The sequence below is a fragment of the Pomacea canaliculata genome, linkage group LG8 (genome assembly GCF_003073045.1).
Source record: "Pomacea canaliculata isolate SZHN2017 linkage group LG8, ASM307304v1, whole genome shotgun sequence".
Taxonomy (NCBI): domain Eukaryota; kingdom Metazoa; phylum Mollusca; class Gastropoda; order Architaenioglossa; family Ampullariidae; genus Pomacea; species Pomacea canaliculata.
Window position 1 is genome coordinate 15,401,736 of NC_037597.1, and position 14,716 is coordinate 15,416,451.

The window sequence follows — 14,716 nt, forward strand, 5'->3', positions numbered from 1 at the left end:
GAGAGGAAGATAAACAAGCAGCTTCAGGCCTGTGTTGATTTTTAAATGTCATTTAAATTAATGAAAGTAAGCTTACATTACACACTGCAATTCTGCATTAGCACTTTTTTTTCAAACCATATTTTAAGCACAGTGTGTGCGCGCGTACGTGTATATGTGGTTGTCTGTGTGTAAATGTGTGGGTGTGGGTGTTTTGAATTTTCTTGTGGCTAACTAGGATATTTATATTTATGAGGCTTTCCCTCATCCACTCTGCACGTGACAATCATGGGAAGGGGAAGAGTTAAGGAGGAAACTGGATGTTTGCAACCTCTGTACGTATCTCCTGTCTCTTGTGACTAATGAAAGCAACGTGCGTCACAGCAGTGTAATTATTCTAATTGTCTTCCGATTTCAAGACAAATTGAGTTTCATGCGTCACACAATAATAACAATCTGACAGAAATGAAATATTTTAAAACTGCACGCCACAGCTTTACTTGCCCGCAGGATGCGGATGTCTGTGGTTTGTCTTCTCTTATCTCGCACAGACAGACGGTCACCTGAGGTCACAGGTCACCTGAGCGGGACTATCAGTCGTGGAACATCTGGAGTTGTCGACATTTTGTTGACGTGGAAGTTTTTACACCGCGAGAGTTGTGATCCACTTGTTTCCACAACCACACCCGGCTGTTTGCCAGACTCTCATCTTCAAGCATTGACAAGGACATCAAAGGGTGGGCGCCATCACGAGGGTTGGCTCACGATGATCTCTGTCGGGGCCTGTCCATGTCCGAGGCCTCGTATGAAGGGATGGGAACTGTTTGCTCTAAAGTTTGGAATGATTTTATACTATCAGACAAAACTGTCACTGGGATAGGTATTAAACGATTGTTTTACTGTTTCATGCTATTGTAGTATTCACTTTTAACAAGCTAGTGGCTTGTGGACTAGTTTCAGCAAGTCTTCAATCCAAATTTGTGTCAAAACCATTGTCAGCAAAATCAGTCAAAACACACGGGCACACACACACACACACAGTGAGACAATGCAGGGGAAAGAAACAAACATTCATTTCATATAGATAAGCATCATATGTACACAAACAATCCAATTAGAAAAAACATTTCATTATACATTAGTTCCGTGTAGACAACAAACATTCCATAATACACAAACATTCTGTGCCCAAGCTTCTGAGTATATATTCGGATGTTTGCTACTCGAATATACATGTGTTTATTCCAATGTTCACATTACAAGTAAACACTTACACTGTCTTAGCCAAGATTATATGGCTAGATAGGTACATATACACTTGTGTTTCAGAATGCTGAAGTAAGAATGTTTGTTTACATAAGCTTCCTAGAGGACTTTCGGAGTTTTGAGATATACTTAAATATAGAATTATACAATTCACTGATATTGATTTGATCAACATTACTGAATTACATAAAATAAACATAATAAATAATATTTTGTGAAATACACAGCTCCGTGTGTTCTATGTGTATTTACACAATAAATTGTTGCATCAATGTGTAAAATACATAAAATTTCTCGTTGAGTATTTGTTATTTGGTTTTCCACAGACTTCTGTCCATTATTTACAAACGACCTGTCACACCTACACGAATTTCACGGATTAACTATTTTCACATGAGCATACAACTACTTTCTAAACTTGTGAATCGCCAGATTGCTAATACGTAAACTAGTCAAAGAATTTTATCTTATCTAGGCAAATCATTGTGAGTGAGTGAGTCATGTGAGTGAGGCAGACTGCAAGGTCCTACATGGTAATACTGAGACACCAAACAGTCAATTATAAAACTTGATGGCACTGAGACACTAAAACAATCAGTTACACCGCTTTATATGAAAATAAAATTCGGTTTTGTCATGTAACATGTTTGAAGTACGAACTGCTGGCATGTCCTGTTGCTAGAGTTACCTGATGTGCAGCCAGGTAGCATGTGTGACACGTGACTAGTATTTCTTGGTGATGGGGATACCTAAAGCTGGAATCTCCTCGTACTCCGAGCTGTCGTCTGGTAGCCTGTGGGGTAGAGAGGAGGCACCGTCACAGGGAGAGAGGTAGTTCTGTGGCCATGTCTGACCACTCGCAGCACTTGGCTGACCGCTGGCAGGTGACTGCGGCAACGGCCGTTTGGCGAGGTCTGCGGTGTCCTTCTCCAGCACGCTGCTGACCTCGGCAGGCAGGAGGTAGCCGGCAGAATCGTGGCTGCAAGTGTTGGAGAGGTCAGGGTTCACTTCCGTGTTGCCGTAAATGGGACTGGACACGACACTACCTGGCGGCAGACACTCCTTTGTTGAGGGCGCGAAGTGACAGGGGGAGGAGAAGGAGGAGCAGGAGGGAGGGGATCCAGGTCGTAAGAGTGGTAAATGAGAATATCGCATTTCGTTCAATTGGCATGAAGAGTTGTTGTTCCTGACATCCCCTTCACCAGAACCTGTAAAATAAGTCAGATCGGAATCTGATACATCGCTAACACAAACGAACTGATATGCTTTCAATCACACTGTTGCATTATCATGGCAATGTTGATTTAAGTCAACTCACAGCACACGGGATGTTCCGTTCCATTGGAGATGGTTATGGCGCCATCTGGTGAGCGGTTGTCGAAACGGGCGACCAGGTGTTGGCTGTCGCGGTCATCTGACCACCTTCGTCGCTTCCTGACGGCCACAAAAACATATTGTGAAATAATATTTATCTGTTTACGGAGAGAGCTTTAGAATATGTTAAAACATATAGCCGAGGTCTGAGAGTTATTGTTTGTCCAGCTGTCCTGCATTTGATGATGTAGTGTATAATAATGCAAGTAAGGTAGGATAATAATTTTTTTTAAACAAAAGTAGCCAATTCTGGGGGAAATCTCTACGACTTGATAAAAAGAAAGAAAATGGAGAACAAGGATTAAAAGTCAAGCCACCTGAGATAATACAGGACACAGCAGATGCCAGCCACCAGTAGGATGAACACCACAGCAGTCACTCCACAGGCCATGAGCAGTTCTGACCAACAATTACAAAATATGAGTATGTTTGCTGGCCTCTTAGTAAATAACATCAACGCTAACATCATCTATCATTGCTCGAGTGTTTACACTACCTTGTTATGTTCATATACTGGTAGGTAGTGAGGCAGGCACAGAGACGAAAATGATGTAAATAAAAGAACACAGAACTAAGAATGTAGTTCAAAGAAAGTTAATGACAACATTTGTGCGGATAAGCAGTAGTTGGGTTGTGATGCAAATACATTGAAAAAATTGTGTGCAGCTCAGAGAGAAACACTATTTGTGTGACTAGTGAATGCTAAGTTAGAGCATTTCCTGACAATAATATACAATACTTTGTGCAATTTAATTACAATATACAGAAAATGAGGAGAGGACAGAAATGTAATGACATTTGACAATCTATCTTTCTATCCTGTCTGACTATGTAGCTGCCGACTTGTTTTTTTTTTTTCTTTTTCTTTTCCAACCAGTGTGTACTGGATAACTGTGTGTATACCGGATGACTGTGTGTTTATGTGATGACCACGTGATCTCCACCTTTCAAAGTAAACATTTTTTCTGTTTCTATCATCGTTGTCGACTGCACCGTTGTCTGCTCCGTGGTGATCGTCGTCGGGGCGGGTCTGGATTTGCATATGACCTCGAATCGTCTGTCTGCGGAACAAAGTTGACTGTTTGTTTAGAGAGCACAGTGAGCTGTACTCAGTCTCCCGTCACATGCTACCATGCTTTGTTGTACAGTCTGTAATCTCTCTGTCTGCCTCCTTGTCTGTCTGTTGATTGGTCGCTTTCAAAATGTAAAATTTTCACGAAATAGTCGTTTTCGACTACACAGAGGTAGACTATTTGAAGCAAGAAATAGGCATAAAGATAACTTCACACACAGCACAACATACACTATTTAATAACAAACGCATGGAGTTGCTCATAACATTCGTGCGAAAAAGCTTCTCTCTCTCTCTCTCACGCAAAAAACAAGAAAAAACAATAACAAACCCCATAAAAACAAAAACAAACAAACAAACCAAAAACAAACAAACAAAAAAAAAAACAACAAACAAACAAAAAGACAAAAGGAATACACCATTTCCTAACAGGGATCTTTACCTGGATTTTGCTCCTTGATGGACAGCCACACCGGACGTTTTTGAGGCGATGGCTTCATGTGGAACTCAATGTTGATGGACGTCCTGGACACGATGCGCCACAAGGGATACAGCGAGGCAGGCAGGTGCCAGGACTCGGAGTCCACCTGCACGACGATGTCGTTGGACTGGCTGAGGTCATCGCCGCCTCCTCTGTCAACGAGCGGCGGGAAGTTGAGGCCTGTGATGTGCAGGTTGAGGCTGGAGCTGCTGGAGTCCGACTGCACGAAGCACTCGGTGATGACGTCAGAGGTCGCTCTCAGAGAGGCGGAGTGGAAGGACAGGAGCACGCTGTTGTCCTTCCAGTTGAAGTTGGCGTTGAAGGGATCAAATATTCTCTCTGTAAACCATTATTATTGTTATTGTTTATTATTATTATTATTATTATTATTATTATTATTATTATTATTATTATTATTATTATTATTATTATATTATTATTATTATTATTATTATTATTATTACCATCATCATCATCATCTTTATCATCATCATCATCATCATCATCATCATTATTCGCCATACACTTCTTTTTCAAAGACTCAAAATTTCTCAGCTCTTCAAAGTGCGACCTGCGCACCTGACCTGCACATGTAGCTCACCTGTCATACACGAGTATCTGACGACGAGGGAGGACGACAAGTTGGCGTTTGTGAGGTTGCAGGGCAGGGCGCTGGGCCAGCAGAGGTCGTAGATGGCGGCCAGGTCACGTGACGACAGCCCTTGCACGCAGGTACCGTTCCGGAAGGAGCACGTGACGTTCTGGCCGCCGGTCATCTGAGGCCGGCAGTGGTCGTCACAGGCGTTGGTGGAGTGCTGGTAGAAACCCTCCTCCACCACAACCATGGACGACTGTGTCTCGGGACAGGTGATCAGACCATTCCTGCTCCACAACACAGGCACCGCCTTGCCCGCGACATGTCCTGCCAGGTAAACGACATTTATAATACTGTGGAAATACTGTAATAATCTCACACAAATGAAGATGCAGATAAGATTAGTCAGAAACATAGATCCCCTTTATTTACTGTAATATCATTTTGCTTCTTAGTATCAATGAACTAGGTAACAAAAGTAAATTCACCAATTTATTAATGTTGGGTTAGTTCTCTTCACATTCTCCACTGACAAGCCAGCCAAGCTTATTTTGAAAACATTCAGTTTAAAATGCTACTTCTGATTGTGAGCTGTAAGGCCAATGATAAACTGTCTGTCTAGTGTATTTGAGTTCTCTCTGTTGGTAGAATCACAGTCGCTTGTATCCACATTGTCACAAGACATTTCTGTAGTGTCCCTAACCTTTGATTTCGCCTTGTTTGGAGCACTGGGACAACCAGTAGAACTTTTCAGTGAATACACACTTTGTAGCCTCTACTTTTACCCTCAAGGATGTAACAGGATACAGTAGTAAGTGTTAATGTCTCAGCAGCTTCCTGCTTCAAACTTTTGATGGTAGGTGGTTGGTGGGGGCAACAGCTGATTCGTGTAACCTTTGTCCATTTCAGACACCTTCATTCTAACACCACAACACGTAGAGAAGGCCAGCAATAGTTTGCCACACTACATCCTTACATTCGCCAACAATAATTCGCTCACTACATTCACACATGGCACCAGCTACAGTATTTTTGCTGCCACAAATTTTGGGATAACCCTAAAGGTTACATGTACACCCTAGAACATGGTTTGCAGTTGCACTTACATCTGTACTGAACTCACCTGACATTTGTATCCAAGACAAGACAAAAAACACTGTCAGCGGTCCCCAGCCATGTTGAGGGGAATGAGAACACGAAAATCTCATTGTTGACATTTAGAAGTCAGCACCATGTCGACGCCATTTTCTCGGTTGCAGTCGTTGGCCAGGACAGGACCAGTCATCGCCACACGATGCTGTGTCACGGGACTGACTTCACGATGATGATGTACGCAGCTTGGCTTCTGTCGGGACGTGTGGGCGGCCACATCGTCTGGCAGCGAAAGGACAACGAAAAGTCTGTTTGAGTGGTTTCGAAATGAAGGTGGAGCCACCAGTTACAGACAGCGGAAAGAGTTGGTAATAATGCTCTCATGTTGAGGCTAAAGGACAATGACTCACAGTGCAGTCTACTCCATAGAGTGTCAACGCTTAAAGGACTACTGGGGTGCACATTTTTACTAATAACTAGGTGAAGCTCAACACAAGGTAGTACCACCCAAGACTGGTAAATATTCCCATTCCACTATAACACACTTACAAACATCAACATGCAGAGAAGAGATCAACAACACAGACATTAGGACATACATGGACAGGCTTCAAGTAATGAAAAAATATATATTGTGTTCATTAAACATATCCGGATGTTGACCTCTTTTTCTGCATTGTAATGTTTGTAGTCTCCAGTATATCTCGAGTGTAATGTGTTGCTGTAAAGTAGATATGATCAAGAGGATGTAATAAGCTCGGGATTTCCGTATGGAGTACTTTGCTCTCTAGAGGCCTGGACACGATGAACCTTTCACCGTCCATTACAGCAATGGCTGCTGAACTAAAACTCCTCCAACGCCCAGCTATTCGTTGTTAAAGATGAAGAAGAAAGTAAGAAATTCTGCTTAAGAGTCCTATACCGGCAGTCCTGTTTCCGGTCGGTTTTTACAGAGCAGGTTGTGGTGTGGTATATACATGTATATATATAGTACAAGTGGCGTGGTGTGTATGTGAACAGTATGGCAGACAGGATTGACACTTGAGTGAATGATGTCAAAGTCTAGTACATAGCACAGAGGATGAGAACATGTGGCGGAAGTCAGCTCGCAGAACAATCTGTGAGGCCATCTGCAGCCATTGTGAGGTCGACCAATAGACAGACATGTCCTGACTTCTCAGCCACTCACTGCTGCCGCCTGTCCTAGTGATACAGAGACTCATGTTCATGAGCTGAGCACAGCGACTCATGTTCATGAGCTGAGCACAAAGCGACTCACGGCGGCCGTGAAAATGTCAACGGTTGTTAGCCACGAACTCAGATTCTTTGTTTCCACATCATCCATGCATAGCTGACCTTTCCTGTGATCGTTAGCTTGTTGTTCGTACAGATGTAATATGTCTGCTGTCAGATGTCAGAACACAGAACTTGTGTGCGAGCTTCAGGGAATATCTTCAACCTGCAAACCTAACACAAACACACACGGGCGCACATACACACTACAAAATACAACAATTGAATCTGAGTGTGAGCATCAGTGGCTATTTTGTTCTCTCACCTACAGGCAAGGAGATAGTCCACCACAAAGACGAGGACATCAACAAAATGTGAAGGTAAACAATGGACATCAAATCATACTATCTAAGCGGGTTGTGGGTTGGGAATTACATACGGATAGAAGTACAAATATAGACGATTAAGAAGCATCAAACCTTAATGATATCCTTTCCCGAAAGAAAAGAGAACAAATATTACATTATTAATAATAAAACCTGCAGCGATCTCGACAAGTAATGAAATGAAAAGCTATTCAAAGAAACAAATACTTAAAAATGTTTTCCCATTAGACAAAGACACTTGAGTCACAGAAAATCTGCCCATATCTATGAGAGGTAGCCTGCTACAAGAAAACAGCCTGCTACAAGCTTATTTTCTTAGCGATGTCGCTTCCGCTTCAGTTTCATTTGCCTCTTAGTTATCATCCACCTCCTTGTCTCAACCCTGTCCCGGTCCTCTCACTCTCTGTCCACGTAGCACACAAAACGATTTTATTTATTTATTAATATCAATAACATGTCTTTCTTATTTAAGTGCACGGAAAGAGAAAAACACGAAAAAGAAGAAAATAAACGCAAAAAATATAAACATTAATTTCAGGAAAGATAGTTAAGTAAATGAAAGAATCAAACTGAAATTTTGAAAATTGAAGGAAAAAAAATGCATGACAAGAAGATGTTTAATAGGAAGTAAGTGAGACAACGTAAATTATGATAGATAAGGATATTCACAAGAGAAAACTTGTAACAGCTTGTATTGAAATAATTTTCTACTGGCTTAAGTAACAGACATAAAGCGTTGCAGTCCTGCACCTGAATTTTACACCTCCGCGCGGTGACCAAGTCCAGCTGCCGACACAGAAAGTGTCACACCCTCTGGTTTTCCCGAAAAAGAGAAGAAGGATTAGCTGCAGGTTCCTAGTCACGAATACAGGTCGACACGAGATTTGTGTTGATCAGCAATCACGAGGAAGACCGACTTATTTTGCTTCCATATTTCGTGGCCGGCCTCTCAGAGAAGGGAAGCAATCGCGATGAGGCTTTGGTTGTCGTTCCTGGCTCTGCTTCCCACATTTGCTGCTTGACACATGGTGTGATGTTAACTGAGTCTAAAATAATCACTTTCCACTGCTCGGAAGTGTTATCCTGCACATGTTACTTTCTTTGAACTGGGCGTGTTCAGAAAATCCTGTAGCAAACTTCGACATCAGATATAAGTGAGACAGGAGCTGTCAGACAGTCAGTCTTGCCCGGCGCCAGAAGGTCGCACACTGTCCTATAAGACAATAGCAGCCATGACATCCACCTGGGCAACATTTACCTGCAGCTTGGTGTTCCTGGTTGTGACTGGTGGCGTCTGCAGCATTGAAGGTAAGAGTGGAGTGAGTCTCACTACTCTCTCAATCCATCCATCCATCACTTCTGCAGGAAACTTTGCCGTCATCACAATTAATTGAAACTCGACAAACAGAGAGCTAGTCAATTAATCAAATAATGTGATTAAATGATTCATTCAAATAATACAATCCGACTTTCTGAAAGTCTATTTCTCTATTAGTTTGTACACATTGGCGTGTAACCTGTTCTGTCAGCAGTTGTTGATGCATCAGGCGAGGAGGCAGTCAGCCACCGTGACGACATGACGCCCTCGCAACCGTCGGCTGCCTCGCTACAGTCCTCAGAGAATCGTGAGCCGCCAGCTAACGGTTGTATGACTGGAGGCGATGAAGCAAGGCGCACGTCTCAACAGTCGACACAAGGGTAGATAATGACGAGGTCGACGGTGATACAAAATCCTCTAGTGATAGCGATGAAAACAATGACGAAAGCGGCAAGCACAAAAATAATCATAATGATATGAAGAAAAGAAGAAAAACCAGCGAAAAATCATCTGAAGACAGAAGCAGCGACAGCGACGACGACGACAATGACGCCAACAACGACAACGATGCTGCTGCTGCTGATGATCATGACAAGAAGGCAGATGATTATGATAATGACAAGAAGAAAAGCAAAGGTGAGCTGTTTACATCTTTGCATTACAAATTTTGCATTATTATTAATATTATTAATGCAGTGTGCAAGCTGACCTTAGGTCAAGTTTTTGGGCACCCCGCATGTTGACTGTCCTAATGGTCACAACAACGGTTTCCTCTAAGACCGACTGAGATTGATCTGCCCAGTAGTTTGTTTTTTTGGTAAAAGGAGAACTCTGTACTCTAAGTATTTTTCAGTCGTAAAGTGCAACATTTATTGGCGTGTTTCCTTATTTTCATTAGCTTTCTGCCCGTTTAGCCATTCCACTCCTGTGTAAATACAGTCTTCGGCGGTTTTTTTAAAATTCAAGTTGTAGGTAAGGGAGACCTTTTCTGCATGTAAATATCCTCCAGAATATTTTATTTAAACTCTAAGTCATGCTGACCCGAAAAATAGCAAAAATGTTCTGATGGCGGGTGGCACCTGCACGTGTCGGTTGGGAAAGTTTATCTGAGCTCAGAGCTGAGGTCGTGACCCCGGACTCACTGTACACTGGTGTTGAAGCCGTCGTATCCAGTGCTGGTGATTAAAACCTTTATTTAGGAGATGATTATGAGGTCAAGAGGTAAAGTCCTCGGGGCTGGTGGTTGGGGGAAGAGATGTTAGCGATGGCATTATTCTCTGCCCGGATTTTGGGCAGTTTCCTCTCGCTGCCTTTCCTTCCTACCCCGCCAGGGGTCAAGTACCCACTCATCAGCGGGGTCATCTGAGGAAAGTAGGTTGTGTACACAAATACCTAAGTTGTTGTCATACATGCTTCCGACTGCAGTGTTGGTCTAATGTGAGGACTTGACATTAACCGAGTGTCTCCATCTGTCGTTGGCTGAGTGCATGAGAGGTGTTCACAGGAGTTTTGTACGAGTCGGTCTGGCTGGACGTCGACTGTTCAGATCACACACCAGCACATCTACTTGCACTTGAGACCAGTGAATAATTATAACCTCATTTTCAACACCCCAGCTTCTCTAAACACTCGGCATTGCACTGGTGGATGATTGCAGCTTTCTCCGGGAAACGTGGTTTCAGTTTCGTAAGTGGAGCGGAGTCTGTTTAGAACCGAGACAAACAGGCGTATAAACACAATAAACATAAACTGTTTGCTTGAAAAGAGTTCTTAATGAAGCGATCAGTGTTGTGTCTAAATTGTTGTCTTTGATCATGTTCCTGTCTGCTTTTAGTGTCCAGAGCAGAGCTGTTCAAGTCTGGGACGGTCAGAGGGGCCACTGTGTCTGCTGTTTAGTATTTACAGTCGTGTGTGTATATATATATACACATATAGACATTATAGATATAGACAACACAATTGAAGTATACAAGTAACAAGGCTATGAGTTAAAAAATACAAACTGAACATTGGATACAGGGCAGGTTTTATTCTCTACCACAGGAGGGACTGGCCAGAGGACGAGAGAAACTATTGGAGTGACGTTTGCAGTGTTACTGACCGTTGGAGTGATGTTTACTGTCGCAGCTGTCCTCGTTTTCCTTTATTGCTACTTTACTCATAGGTAAACTACTTCTAATGACAACGTTTGATACAAAGTTAACATGCCTCTTTGCAGTGAATTGTCATTGTATTACGAAGATTTTAAAATGAGAGAGAACATTCTCTTTCTCAATAACGTCCATCATATAACGTACAAGGTTTTGTGTGTCTCTCCCTCAACCGTTGAGTGTATTTGTCATTCTATTTTATGTTTACGTTTTCTGCTATTGATCATGGCTTTTTTGTCAATAAGTATTTTCAATATTCTCTTTTGTCAAGTAACTATTCTTCTACACGTGCTTTAAAAATGTTAGATGATGATGAAGATGATGGTGATTATTATTACTATTATTAAAGTACTTTTTAAAAATCTGAAATCTGGTGGAGTTTACCTAAATACAACTGTAAAAATTGAGAGTAATATGGGTTAATCAGTAGAACCAATCTTTTCTGTAAACTTTTATATTTTCTGTCCTGTCATATAACCCTAAGTTTTGTTAGAATAAAATAAAATTGTTTGGTGAGAGGATGAAGGAAAAGCTATTACTCTTAATGTTAGTGCCATAGAAAGTAAATAACTAATATTTGTTTTTATCAAAGGCCTGACACGAGAAAACTTGAACATAGATCCCACGGTTCTGCTTGCAACACCTACAGTCTACCCCGGTCCCTGTTGGGTCGCAGCCCCGACCACCGGAGTCGTCGCCCGTGGCAACACCTCTTGGTGAGGCAAACTCACGGCAAACCATCTCGACAGAAGATGTGTACGAACTTGTGGATGAGACTGAGTATTTGCATCCCACTCACAGTGGGTGGGTTCCAGTCAAGAAACCAAGGGACACAGGTGTGGGATGCCAACAGTACACCTTGCTGCAGCGACGAGCGAGCAGGTCCGATGGTGTAGACGGAGTGAGTGAAGTGAAAGACAGAAGGACAGAAAACCATGCCTACACTCATCTGCACCAGCCAGGCGACTTTCACAACGATTTGCAACACGGTAAAAGAAAACAAACAAACAAACAAACAACAAAAAAGAACAACCCTAGACAGTCCTGTTGAGTTTTTAGGGATGAAAAAACCTGTAATTTGATCCCCTATCACAGTATCTATCTTTATCAGAAATTTGACAAAACGTAAATTAATCGTATTAAATCTGTTGTAACATAAGTTGTTTCCAAAAAGATATTTTTCTTCAGTTTAACAGCAAGCCTATCGTATCTAAACTGACCTGAGTAGAAGGCAGAAACACGATGGAGATGAGGAACACGAGGGCTACACACAGCTCCCGACCTCAAAGTCCATGAAGATTACCATTCTTACTTTTGCAGACAGCAAGTCCGCCCCTGATGTAGTTCGACTGATACGTCGCAGAATGAACTGCAAGAGTTTGGAGCCGCTGCATGCTGGGAGTGCAGGCTGTACAGGCGACACATCGGACAGCAGCTCCAGCGTGGACACACCCACCAGTGCAGGCTACAGCCTCCAGAAGCCGGTCATGGAGGTATACCCCAGAGCTACAGCGGATATAACTGTCATGGCTCCCGCAGCTGACACAGCTTACATGATCCCGCAGCTGACACAGCTGTCATGGCTCCCATGCAGCTGACACAGCTTACATGATCCCCGCAGCTGACACAGCTGTCATGGCTCCCGCAGCTGACACAGCTTACATGATCCCCGCAGCTGGACACAGCTGTCATGGCTCCCGCAGCTGACACAGCTTACATGATCCCCGCAGCTGACAGAGATTACATGATCCCCGCAGCTGACACAGCTGTGTGACTCCTGCAGCTGGTATAACTTATTTCGTCTCTGCAACTGATAGGAGGGGATGACATGGACGCTGCAGCTGAAGCTTACGCAGACCCCGCAAGTGGCCAAAGCTGCAGCTGTTAACAACAGCTTTCTGTGAGTGTCACAGTTGCAGCTTTTACTTGTGACGTAAACGACACAGGTAGCGTCACAGCTGCTTTAGTCGATAACTCCTTTGCAGTGTCAGGAACAGGAAACGGGTGGAAGGCTGTCACAACCTTGTTAAATGAAACAACTACAGCGAAAGGCAGAGACCAGCATTCCTTATTTTCATTCTAATCTCTCAGCAGCGCACATCCGCGAGAGGAATCAAAGGGACATAAGTCATGCAACGCGCAGACCTTTAGTTGGTGATGATTGCGTCCCTTGAAATAGAAGATGGAAGTTTATTAACTATATAGTGTATATAGTGTATATAGTGTATATGTGTAAACAGGACATGATTCCAGATGGCAGGCCCCTCAAGCATGGCGTTGTAGGTTCGTCTCACAGATTTTTGTTATTATGATTTTTACGTTTATTACATAAAAAGATGAATCTTTTTATAAGGAAACACGAGCTGTCTCCGTGGTGCAGGGAGCGGGTGGCACCTACCCTTCATCATTCCCTAAACACCCCACAGAGGAACTACTAGCATTTCAACTCTTGCATCCTGACAGATAAACATCAAATAGTCAAACAGGTGTACGTATGTGGGTGCGGTTCACAAGGTCAACTTCGATTGAGTAAACGAATGAGTGACAGATGAATGATATAGAAGTGACAGACGAGTGACATAGAAGTGACAGACGGATGACATGGATAACCTTGGAATGTCAGACTAGTGCAGCAGCGTTCAAGGGCAGGACTGACAGTTGGAATTTCATGACATCGCACCTGTAGAAATGTTAGAGATGATCTGCCATGATATAAAGTAAGAAATCACTAATTAGTACACAGGATGATCGAGAAAGAGACGGACAGGCAGAATTGCAACTTAATTAAGTATTAAAAAAATATAATTAAGTATTTTTAAATGTGCAAGCTAGAGCCCTTGGATGAGAGATATACGCCTTTGGATGAGTATTAGAATTAATGTAGATTTTTGTACATGAAAAAATAAAACATTCCCTGAAAACAAGCTTTAATGTTTTTTTTAACAAAAATTATGTTTCGGTCGTATTTCGGGTAAACATAGTAGATAGATATATATAAGGTAAAGATAAAGATTAATTTATGTACGCTTTACCTGCAGAGTAGTCATTGTAAATGCCACATTTTAACTAGGGCCTGGATGTCGACTCACAGGCCCCGAAAGGGTCTCGAACTACACCCTCTCTACTCAAAGGTCGAGCACCCTAACCGTCAGAACACGGGGCCTCCACAAATACACAATCAGTAAAACTGATGGCTAGATGAATAAATAGACACATCGCTAGTGATGACAGACACAAGGAGACACAGGTATGAAAAAAAACCTAGTGAAGACCTGAGGACATCTGATCGGTCCTTGCAGTTTGTTGTTGTTCCGAAGTTGACACAGACCTCCGCACTCTAACCAGACATACATGCGCACAAACATTTTCGAATGAGTGTTTGAAAGAAGTAGGTCTAAGCCGTTGACTTTCTGTTCTGTATGCACTGTGCTGACAAAGTAACATGTACTGTAATAAGTAAAAAGGTAACATGTTTGAGTGAGAGAGATTCGAGAGGGAGAGAAGGAGAGCAGGATCCTGTGTGACTGTCGTCTGACACTGCTGTATGTCTCTGTGTGACATGTGACTGTCGTCTGACACTGCTGTATGTCTCTGTATGACTGTCGTCTGACACTGCTGTATGTCTCTGTATGACTTTTGTGACTGTCGTCTGCCCGTGCACAGCTGTTATATGTCCCCCTCCCTTCTCCCCCCAGTGTGTGTGTTAACCCGTCTGTGGCTGTCGTCTGCCACTAAACTCACCCAAGTAACTGTACTGGGTAGCTATGTGC

General features: G+C 42.7%; 2 protein-coding genes across 2 annotated transcripts; one reads left to right on the forward strand and one right to left on the reverse strand.

Moving 5' to 3' along the window:
* Window positions 1-1,030: 1,030 nt before the first annotated feature.
* Window positions 1,031-6,243, reverse strand: LOC112570832. The gene is made up of 7 exons (XM_025249473.1): window positions 5,891-6,243; window positions 4,774-5,094; window positions 4,134-4,511; window positions 3,564-3,680; window positions 2,937-3,018; window positions 2,564-2,679; window positions 1,031-2,453 (listed from the first exon to the last, which is right to left on the reverse strand). The coding sequence occupies exons 1-7, from the start codon at window positions 5,982-5,984 to the stop codon at window positions 1,969-1,971; spliced, it is 1,593 nt and encodes a 530-aa protein (XP_025105258.1). The 5' UTR covers window positions 5,985-6,243; the 3' UTR covers window positions 1,031-1,968.
* Window positions 6,244-8,710: 2,467 nt separating this feature from the next.
* Window positions 8,711-13,867, forward strand: LOC112570379. Its single transcript, XM_025248797.1, has 5 exons — window positions 8,711-8,786; window positions 9,011-9,103; window positions 10,631-10,662; window positions 11,566-11,935; window positions 12,267-13,867. The coding sequence occupies exons 1-5, from the start codon at window positions 8,711-8,713 to the stop codon at window positions 12,542-12,544; spliced, it is 849 nt and encodes a 282-aa protein (XP_025104582.1). The 3' UTR covers window positions 12,545-13,867.
* Window positions 13,868-14,716: the final 849 nt, after the last annotated feature.

Excerpts from the sequence above, each read along its gene's own strand:
- LOC112570832 (XM_025249473.1), bottom strand. The coding sequence starts at position 5,984 with ATGTCAACAATGAGATTTTCGTGTTCTCATTCCCCTCAACATGGCTGG. Across the intron at positions 3,019-3,563 it reads AAAAATGTTTACTTTGAAAG|AACTGCTCATGGCCTGTGGA; the intron begins GTGGAGATCACG and ends ATTGTTGGTCAG. Across the intron at positions 2,454-2,563 it reads AACGGAACATCCCGTGTGCT|GTTCTGGTGAAGGGGATGTC; the intron begins GTGAGTTGACTT and ends CTTATTTTACAG.
- LOC112570379 (XM_025248797.1), top strand. The coding sequence starts at position 8,711 with ATGACATCCACCTGGGCAACATTTACCTGCAGCTTGGTGTTCCTGGTT. Across the intron at positions 8,787-9,010 it reads TGGCGTCTGCAGCATTGAAG|TTGTTGATGCATCAGGCGAG; the intron begins GTAAGAGTGGAG and ends TTCTGTCAGCAG. Across the intron at positions 10,663-11,565 it reads AGCTGTTCAAGTCTGGGACG|ATCCCACGGTTCTGCTTGCA; the intron begins GTCAGAGGGGCC and ends ACTTGAACATAG.